General features: G+C 36.6%; 1 protein-coding gene across 1 annotated transcript; it reads left to right on the top strand.

The window, feature by feature from the left end:
• Positions 1-2,291: 2,291 nt before the first annotated feature.
• Positions 2,292-10,753, top strand: LOC132632461 (gamma carbonic anhydrase-like 2, mitochondrial). Its single transcript, XM_060348402.1, has 2 exons — positions 2,292-2,792; positions 10,107-10,753. Exons 1-2 carry the CDS (start codon positions 2,408-2,410, stop codon positions 10,481-10,483), a joined length of 762 nt encoding a protein of 253 aa, XP_060204385.1. The 5' UTR covers positions 2,292-2,407; the 3' UTR covers positions 10,484-10,753.

Raw genomic sequence — 10,753 nt, 5'->3', positions numbered from 1 at the left:
AAAGTTTATGTGGGCTAAGATGATTTGTCCCCTTTTGTCATTTGTGCAAAACTGGCGCTTTTCTTTTGGACTAATATATCTTTTAGTAAAGCAAATATAAATGGTAAAGAGACAAAGGCAAGCAAAATTAAAATCGGTGACAGATCTCTATGACCTTATGTTATTCAATCTAATTAATTATCAACATTACAGATAAAGAAGTTTATGACATGCAAGTCATGACAAATAAGTATGACTCATGCTATATATATTCAACTTAGTAATATTGTTGGATTACCCACGTATCATATCAGATCATCATGATTTAAGGTTAAAAATAAAAAGGAAACAAAATACATTTCAGAATGGTGACATGCGAGTCATGACAAAACAGTAGGACTTCATGCTATATTCAACCTAGCTATCTTGTTGGATAACCCACAAATCATATCAAATTATCATGATTTTAACTTTTCACTCATGATATATCATTTAACTGTATTCCATATTATTTTTTATCTCTCGTTTATTTATTTCACTTCGCTTGTGATACCTCTCGCATTTATTATTTCATCTCACTTATGATACCTTTCTTTTATAATTTCAAAACTACAAAGAGAGGGGGGGGGGGGGGGGATACATTTTAGAACTATGTCATGCAAAGTCATGGCAAAACAATATGACTTTTACACTTTATTCAACCACAAGCTATCCTATTGGATAAATCACAAACAATACTAGATCGTCATGAACTGTGACAACATGTCATGACAAACCTGTATGACATATGCTATATTCAATCTAACTGTCTTGTTGGATAACTCACAGACCGTATCAGATGATCACGATTTCAAAGCTACAAACAAAAAGTATATGTGACATTAAACTCATGCAAAACAAGTATGACGTCATGTTAATATCAGTGTTTAAAAAGGCGGGGGCGTAAGGCGGGGCGTTTTACATATGCCTCGGTGAGGCGTAAGCCCCATGGGTATTTAATTTTTTGTATTTCATAAAATAATATAATTATAATAAATATTTTTAAATAGGTAAAATTACATAAAAAATATATAAAAAAAGTGTAAATAAATGAAATAAATATATATATATATATATATATATATATATATATATATATATATATATATATATATATATATATATATATGTGTGTGTGTGTGTGTGTGTGTGTGTGTGTGTGTGTGCGCGCGCGCGCGCGCGCTTGATCCTCACAAAAAGTTAATCAAAACAATCCATTATACGTCACTTACAACTTGTAATTATATTTAATATAACCTTAAAAGTATAAACAATACAATGAAATAAAAGCTATTATGAAATGCAAATCAATTCTAACATCTTAACTTTCAAACAATGAAAAAATCACAATTTGTTAAAACAATATTACTATTATACTATTCATTTTATCTCCCTATAAACAACTTTATTAGTATTATAATTGAAACATAACTCCTTCATGAATAAAAATAAAATTACTTTCAAATAGAGAAATAATAAAGTATGATAATTTTGATACATAGGACAAAAGACTAATGACAAGTGAAAATTCACAATTCGGTTATGTATTCTTAAAAGAAATATTAAGTGATATTCACCCTCACGATGTTCTCATATAGTAAATATGCAATACTACGACTTGTTATTTGAGTTATACCCAATCTTCTTATTTCGGTAAATGAAAAATTATTAAGTATCAACCATTTGTTAAAGAATTATGAGGGTCAACGGTTTTAATTAAGGAATTTAACATATAATTGTGTAAGAACTGTTAGGCGAGCCCTGAACGTTGGGCGTTAGACGTGTTTAGGGCGTACAATCGGGCGCTTAGGGCGTAAGCCTCACAGGAATTAAGCCCCACACGTGAGCCCTGAGGCATTTTGCTAGTGCCCCGCCCCGGGGCGAGCCCCGAGGCGAGTCCCAGAACTGCCTTTTAAAACACTGGTTAATATTCAACCTATCTGTTTGGCCAAATATCACAAAGACAAAAATTAGAAGCTACTATTAATAACTGAGTATCAAATATTCTATTATTCCTAAAATAGTTAACTGTGCGTGTACTGTACTCTGAAATGTTTAAGGAGCTCATCCAACTATAAAAAAACCTATTGGTTCCTAAATAAGAACTTTTCCTAAAATAAAAGTACGTATATTGTAACTATGAACTGTTTAAGGCGCTCGTACAGCTAGCAAAAACCTTTCGGTGCCTAAGTGGAATTATTCCTTCTTTCTGGACTCCAATTTCTATTTCACACTTTTCCTCAAACCCCCCTAAAAGAAAACAAAAAACACATCCAAGTCCACGACCCTATTGATTCATTTCATTTCACCTCCATTTGCTAAAATCTCCCCCTCTCTCACACACACACACACACACACACACAATAAGCCGCTCTATTTCTCTGCAACAATGGCGACACTAGGTAGATTATCTCGAAGAATCATATCAACATCTCTCTCCAGTCACCTCACGCGCCGTACTCACAGCAATCTCACGCGCCGATGTCTCTCGACGGAATCACACGCGCGGCCGATTAACGAATCGCCGGATCGGGTGAAGTGGGACTACAGAGGGCAGCGGCAAATCATTCCACTAGGTCAGTGGGCCCCGAAAGTGGCTGTGGATGCTTACGTGGCACCGAATGCTGTCCTTGCTGGCCAGGTGAGGGTGTATGATTGTGCTTCTGTGTGGAACGGTGCCGTTTTAAGAGGAGATCTTAATAAGATTACAATAGGGTTTTGCGCTAGTGTACAGGAGAAATGTGTAATTCATGCTGCTTGGTCTTCTCCTACAGGTACATTTAAGTATATTTATGTTGTTTGTTGATAATATTTGAGTATATTTTAATTTCATCGCAATGAGATTATTTTGCACTACTCCTTCCATTCCAATTTAAGCGTCTTAGTTTGACTTGAGAGTATAGGCAGAGTTTATTGAATCTAGTGGTCCTAATTTAAAGATGTGGTATAATGGACTAAAATGTTTTGAATATTGTGTTATAAACTTGTCATGTAAGATGTTTGAATTGTCTAACTTACGAAAGAGGTACTCTTTTTGGGACAGACCAAAAAGAAAATTAAAGACACTTAAATTGGGACGTGGGACGGAGGGAGTAGTATTTTAGCTGATTTAAGTGATGTTTTGATTCCAATTTATTTAAAATTTTGTTTGTTTAGGGAATTTCGGCGATTTATTGGTTAGGTGAATTAGTTGGATTTTGATAGCTGGATTGTATATATTGTGAGATAACGGGTAGTATGTAAAGGTGCTTATATTGACGTTTTGCTGAGATAAAATTGTGTTTAGAAGGATTATGGAAATAGTGAAGATTGTTGCCTTTGAGTCTAAATGATGTTTCATGTTCCAAAGTCAAATGACTTTGTGAACTCGAGGAATCTGGAAACCTTGTTGAGTGTTCATATATTTAGAGTTCTATAATTGACGCGATATATTTGTGTTAGAAGCTTTCAAACAAGTAGAAAGCTTGCAAGTCAAGTGAACCATTGAATCATAGTTTAGGTAATTGGCTCAATTAGGGTATAGTTCCTTTGAAGACATCTGATAAAGTTGGAACGAATTGGTTCAATTTGGGATAAGTGTTGAATTGTTATTATTACCTATATTGTTTTTGCACAAAAGAGGGGTTTTTACGTGAAGTAAAAATGACTAGACAACACAACACAGCACAAATGACATTTTTAACACTCAATAAAGCACAGTGTAGATACCCAAGGTATGCTAACTGCAGCAAGACAACATAAGCCCCTTTACTCTTTGTTTTAAAGCGGAACTGATAATTTTCAAGGTTTGGGGCTTTAAGCAAGAAGCAAGAAGCAAAATGCACAGGTATTGAAGTGAAGTTTCCAAAAAGGAGGATGAGGGGAAGAAGGTCATTGCAACAAAGATATACAGGAAATGTAATTTCAAAGCTCTAGAAAATGGAAAACGGGCTCTAGTGAACTGAAACTTATGCCGTAGCTTAGATATAAGAGCGGGAGGATAAGGTCATTGTAGTAGAATACAACTTTGCCTCACTTCGGCTCTCAGAATCAAGGGGGCCTTGACTTTTTATTTAAGCACAACTTTGTTAGTGATTTACAATGTTTGAATAGAAAACTCTTCAGGAAAATAAGGAAAGCTATAAATAAGCATTATTAATTTCTTGTTACTGTGTATTAGATCGGCATATTACTAGTGGGTAGTGAGTCACTGTGAATACTAATACAGAAGTACAGGAAGTGAGTACAGAAATAAATGAAGTGCTGTGTTTAAGCAGGAATACGATCTAAATTATGGAACTATACATGCTCTTGAAAGCTCGTGTGTCAAATATATTCTACAATGTTAGGTTATGTTGACAAAAAATATGGTTGGTAATTAGGATGATTTTAGTTTACACCAAGCATGTTTCTCTCAATGTATTGCCTATAACAGCAAGCATCACTGACATACTTTACCTTGGAAGAATTGGTTTTAATTAGCTTGTCAAGGGCTCCAATATAAGGGATTTGTAAAATTTGTTAAGGCCAGATGCAAACTTTAGAAAGATCTCTGAATAGATTCAGATCTAAGAGTTGTGGAAGTCAATGGTTAATTACATAAATGTCCACTCAGGTTTTAGCCTGCTACCTTTAGTCACATTTGGCCTGAATCATTGCACCAACTTCTCTCTTTTCAGGACTTTGTCTAACAACTATGTTTCAATCCCCAAGCATACATATTTGGCTTTGTAGAAAATACCACTTTTTTTTTTGTTTTGTGTAACAAAAATACAACTCGCATTTGCTTACGACTTTAATCATTCCATGACATTAATCTCTTTAAAGAATCCACTACAGTCACTTGATATATATATAAAAGAAGAAGAAGAAGAAGAAGAAGAAGAAGAAGAAGAAGAAGAAGAAGAAGAAGAAAAGGAATCCACTACACTCTGAAAAGAAAAACATTTAATTAATCAATCAATTGTGATCTCAAGTTCAATTGCTAGTGGAGACAAAAAAATACTTGGTGATTTCTTCCATCTACCTAAGTCTTAGTGGGCAAAGTTACCTGGTACATGTGCTGGTAGAAGTAGCAGGTACGTGATGGAATAGTCGAGGTGTGCGCAAGTTGGTCTGGACACTACCGTCATAAAAAAGATTTGAGAAAACTATCAATTGCATCCTAAGTTGCGCGGACCCTCCGTTTTTTGTGCTGATCCCGTCTCAACACGGGTCGGGAGCGGGATATGTCCGGTATATGGTCAACCAAGTTCGGATACTTTGATCGGAGTCATTGACAAATTTTGGGAAAAATTGAGATTTTGATCTCTCAAAATTAAAGATAATATAGATTTAAGATAAGGGAAATCACATACCTACAACATTATAGTACTTTTGTCTCATTTTTGATGCTTCGTGTTTCAGAGAAACCAAGAATTCAACATTTATAACTGTTACTTTTTATAATTTTGAATTTTCTTAGCCGAATCCCCGCACCTGTATCCATACCCGGATCCGCACCCCCGAATCTTGAAATTTAGATTTTGCCGAATCCGACACTAGGATCCGTACCCGTATCGGATACCTGCACCCAAGTCAGAGCAACTTGGAATTTGCATCTCAAGTCCAAATTTTGGGGTTGGCTGCAGCCTGTATGAATCTTCTACCTCCATTCTGTTCTAATCCGACTCGTTTCATTCCCATACTAGTAATCATTTTATCTTTGAGGTAATTTAGGGTTCTCCAAAAGTATGGGTTATGTAAATCTCACACTTGTCTTTATGCTGACATACACATGCATAACCAGACTAAAGGACTGATGACAAATACTGAACCTAATTGTTGATGTGATAACAACACTGATCTTTAATCTTGACTAGTCGGTCAAAATATAAAGACAAGTAAATCTCAAACATATAATTATGAAGGAAACAAGTAATAGGCAAGATGAGAAGAAAAAGAAGAAAAGGCTTTGAGCGATTCCTTGGGGAAGGAAATGGGAATATGGTGAGTTGCAGAGGGAAGAGTAAGAGGAACCAAGACTCTTTGGTAGAAAGATAAAGTATGAGGTAAAGAGGGTGTAAAGGCTCTTTGTTAGAAGGAAAAAGTATGAGGCAGCCACAGTTATAAGATAGTGGCCAAACTCTTAGCTGAAAGGTTGAAGAAAGTAATTGGTAAACTGGTCTCTAGTCATCAAAATGCATTCATCAAAGGAAGACAAATAACGGATGCATCCTTAATTGCTAATGAGGTTCTAGATTGGAGAATGAAATCAGGAGCCCCTGGAATCATGTGTAAGCTTGACTTAGTAAAGGCTTTTGACAAGTTAAATTGGTCTTACCTAATCCCTATCATGAAGAGAATGGGTTTTGGGGCCAAATGGCTTAAATGGATCAAGTATTGTTGCACCACAGTTAAATACTCTATCTTGATAAATAGAGCGCCAGTTGGGTTTTTCTCACCACAGAAAGGAATTAGACAAGGGGACCCTTTCTCCCCTTTTTTGTTCATCTTGACTATGGAAGGACTAAGCAAGATGCTGGAAAAGGCAAGACAGTTGCAATGGATTCAGGGATTTAGTGTGGGCTCAAACTCAGGAAACATTTTGACAATATCCCACTTACTCTATGCTGATGACACGTTAGTTTTTTGTGATGAAGACAAGTCCCAAGTTCTATACCTGAATCTTACTCTGAAGCTTTTTGAAGCTTTATCAGGATTACACATCAATATGTTGAAGAGTATTATCTATCCTGTCAATGATGCTAACAACACAGAGGAGCTGGCAGAAATCCTGGGATGGAACATTGGATCACTTCCTAGCACGTATTTGGGCCTCACCCTGGGTGCCAAGTTCAAGTGTTGTGATTTTTGGAATGAGGTGGTGGAGAAATTTGAGAAGAGACTGTCTACTTGGCAACTCCAGTACCTATCTTTGGGTGGAAGACTCACTTTGATCAGCAGTGTTTTAGACAGTATTCCAACATATTTTATGTCCCTTTTTCCCATCCCAAAGAAGGTGCTAGAAAGGATGGATAAGATCAGGAGAAACTTCTTATGGGAAGGAAACAACAACACTCATAAGGTCCATCTGATAAAATGGGACAAAGTTTTGCTCCCAAAATGCAATAGGGGTCTTGGGGTCAAAGATCTGACAATCCATAACAAATCTCTACTTATGAAATGGCTATGGAGATTTGGTTCTGAAAATGGTAGCCTCCGGAAAGATGTGGTCATAGCAAAGCATGGAAAGAAAGACAACTGGAGCTCTAATACTGTGAATCTACCCTATGGAGTTGGTCCTTGGAAATTTATCAGTAAGCTAGGCTCTGAATTTTCTCATGGAATACATTTCAAACCCGGGGCTGGTGAGTATATCAAGTTTTGGAAGGATAGATGGCTCAACAATTCTACTCTCATGGTGGATTATCCCAATATCTTTAACATAGCTATGGATAAGGACTCCACAATTGCTCAAAACAGGACTAACAATCACTGGGATGTGCATTTCAGAAGGTTTGTGCAAGACTGGGAACTTGGGAGTTTGATGGAAATGTTGGCAAAAGTGGAAGCTCACAATATTGATGAAAGTGAAGCCGACAGGCTCAGGTGGGGAAACAAAGGCATTTTCACAGTGAAAGAATGCTATAGACAACTCTGCTCACAAAGTCAAGTTCCTGATAGATGGCCATGGAAGCTAGTATGGAAGACCAATCTGCCTACGAGGATCAAATGCTTCAGTTGGATTTACACTAAACAATGCTTGTCTTACTCTAGACAATCTAAATAGGAGAGGATTAGAGTTGGACAACACCAGATGCTTCTTTTGCAACACAACTCCAGAGACAGTCAACCACCTTTTTCTTCAATGCCCAGTGGTCATGACCTCTGGAACATGTTCTTGTGTTTTTTCAGTTTAAGTTGGGTGATGCCGCAAAGTTTAAGGGAAGCTCAAATTTCTTGGAGTCTTCAGTTAGTTGATAAGACCATCAGAAAGATCTGGAATATGATTCCTGTTGTAATTTTTTGGTGTATTTGGATCGAGAGGAATAGAAGATGTTTTGATGGTTCCTCAACTACCACTCCCATTCATGCACTTCAAGCGAAATGTCTAGTAAACCTTTATTGCTGGACAATGTTGTCCTCAGTGACTAGTACAGATCAGTTTTTGGATTTTATTAGCACCCTAGTTTTAGAGGGAGCCAATGTATAGGGGCTTATAATTCTCTTTTGCTTTTGTCTATTTGTAATTAGCCCCTATAATTATGCATCTGCTTGATGCCTTTTCTCAATGAAACAACTTACTTCAACAAACAAAAAAAAAGTATGAGGCAGCCACAAGGGAGATGGTTGTGACTTCCTTATCAAAAGGGAGATGCAGGAAGGAGAATCTGTATAACAAATTATAACATCTAGGGACATCTGACTCATTTCATAGGTAAAGATTATTGTCTTCCTAATTTTGATCAGTGATTATTGTTTTTCTAATTAAAAAACATAAAAGGAGCATCTGATTTTTAGCATAAGCATTCATTTTACTGTGTGGTAGGTAGGTGGGGGCTGTGTGATGCCGTATCCTCTCAAGGGGTAACATAACTTAAACAGATGGGCCTCTCATATTCATGTTTTATGCTGCTGGTTTAGATGTCTAGGAATGAGTAACCACATAAATCTTGACCCTGCTGCATATTTCATCCTACTATAGAATAAGACTGAAGAAAATGACTGTTGCCTCACACTGTAACTTTGAAATGACAAAAGTACCCTGAAGAAATTATATTTTCTCTTAGCGGTCTATTGTCTGCCGGTTGTTCTTTTAGTTTGTTCAGTATTTGTATGTTAGTAGAAAATGTAGAGAATCTCTAGCGTTGGAGAGTCCTTAAGTTGTCTTAAAAGACAAAGTATTGAGTAGCGAATGAAACTGGTTTAAATGAAGCCGAATGGATATTGAGGATTCGTATAACTGATCCCAACTAGTTTGGAATTGAAGCATAGTAGTGTTAAAGCATTAGTATGCCCTTTGCACTTGGATGTTGAGACGAGATGTGTTTGAATCCTCATCCATTTGCCAATGCAATAACCTAATATTATGATTATTATGGTATTTTTCTTTACAAAAAAGTTATTATGACGGCCTGGGAACATGCCGTTTTCTTTTCCATTTCTATTGTAGAAATTTCGTTGGACATTTCCATTTGGGTTGGGTTACATCACAAGTTTCTTCTGCCATTTCCATTTGGGTTGGGTTACATCACAAGTTTCTTCTGCAAACAGTGAGGAAATATTATCATAGTACAATATAGTCAGTTTTTTTTTGTTCAGAACTTTTTTGTTTTTTTGCTAGATGTGGCTATCTAGCAAACTGTAATCCTGTTGATCAATTGGTGAAGTTGCATGTTCATGGAAATCTAAAATTCATATTAATTATTTTATATATTGAGTTTTGGGATTACAAAAGCCTCCCCAGACCCCACATTGTGGGATTTAACTGGGTATGTTGTTGTATCGTTTTAGGTGCAAAAACGAATTTTATTTTTGCACCTTTTGCTGCAGGTTATCCTTTCTTTGCTTCCTTCCAAGCTTTTTGTTAGTATGGTCCATCTATGGCTGTCTATAGTAATTCCCCAGGTTGCCCCAACAAAGGCTTTTCGAGAATTATGTCATCCAATGCTAGATGGGGGGTCTTAAGAGTTCTATACTGCATACGTGAATGTTAAAGAAAATAATTACAATCCTGCAGTTGTCTGTTCCTGCATTTTTTTCCCAAATGTCATAAAGATCGTCTTTTCTTTCTTTCCCTACAGATATCTTCATAGTAAAGAGCAGGACATGTTTCAACGTTGATGAATCTTTTACCAACTCCATCTGAAATCTTTTAATAGTTGATATTCATGGTTGTCTGTAGTTGCACATTCTTTATTTCACTTAGAAAAGGCATTTTCTTGGAGCAGTTTGAGGTGACAAAACCTCTATCATTATCCTCAAGTGGCCTGAGTTCTTTAGTAGTCCAACTAAGATTTCCAGCTAAGCAGAATGATATATTGTCTATCTTTATATGTTCCTAACCTTATCAACATGCAGTTTCTTTGGAATAAGTGATGCTTGAACTTTTGCTGTTCATTTGACAGGGCTGCCAGCAGAAACATTAGTAGACAGGTATGTTACGGTTGGTGCATACAGTCTGTTGCGATCCTGCCAAATTGAGCCAGAATGCATTATTGGCCAACATTCTATCCTTATGGAAGGTTCATTGGTGGAGACCAACTCTATCCTTGAGGCTGGGTCAGTGCTTCCACCTGGGAGGAGGATTCCAAGTGGTGAACTCTGGGCTGGGAATCCAGCAAGGTTTGTCAGGACCTTGACCGGTGAAGAGATAAAAGAGATACCTAAGCTTGCTACTGCAATAAATGATCTGGCCAATGGACACCACTCAGAATTTCTGCCTTACTCCACCGTATATTTGGAAGTTGAGAAGCTTAAGAAGTCGTTTGGTATTTCAATTTAGAACTTTTGTTTGGTTTTGCTTGTTGCGACCTTTTCTTTGGAGAAATAAGAAAATTGTAAGACTCTTAGTGAAACTTAGGGTCTCTTGTTTTTTCATTTGATTCTACATCCGGCAGAGTGAATGTTTGTTCTCTGTTCAAGGATTTTCTTCTGACACTCGGATGTCTTTGATCATAATTTGGACATCGATACATCATGTTATGCTTTCCAGAAGCTTGTATATGCTTCGATTTTTCCTGTACCAAATAAGATGAAGAGCTATTATTAACCA

The sequence above is a fragment of the Lycium barbarum genome, chromosome 3, assembly GCF_019175385.1.
Source record: "Lycium barbarum isolate Lr01 chromosome 3, ASM1917538v2, whole genome shotgun sequence".
Classification (NCBI taxonomy): domain Eukaryota; kingdom Viridiplantae; phylum Streptophyta; class Magnoliopsida; order Solanales; family Solanaceae; genus Lycium; species Lycium barbarum.
The sequence above is the reverse complement of the archived record's forward strand: the minus strand, read 5'-3'. Positions and strand labels throughout refer to the sequence as shown.

What these genes read in the sequence shown, in the direction of transcription:
- LOC132632461 (XM_060348402.1), top strand. Translation starts at nt 2,408, where the DNA reads ATGGCGACACTAGGTAGATTATCTCGAAGAATCATATCAACATCTCTC. An exon ending in TGCTTGGTCTTCTCCTACAG is followed by an intron (nt 2,793 to 10,106) that starts GTACATTTAAGT and finishes TTCATTTGACAG; the next exon opens with GGCTGCCAGCAGAAACATTA.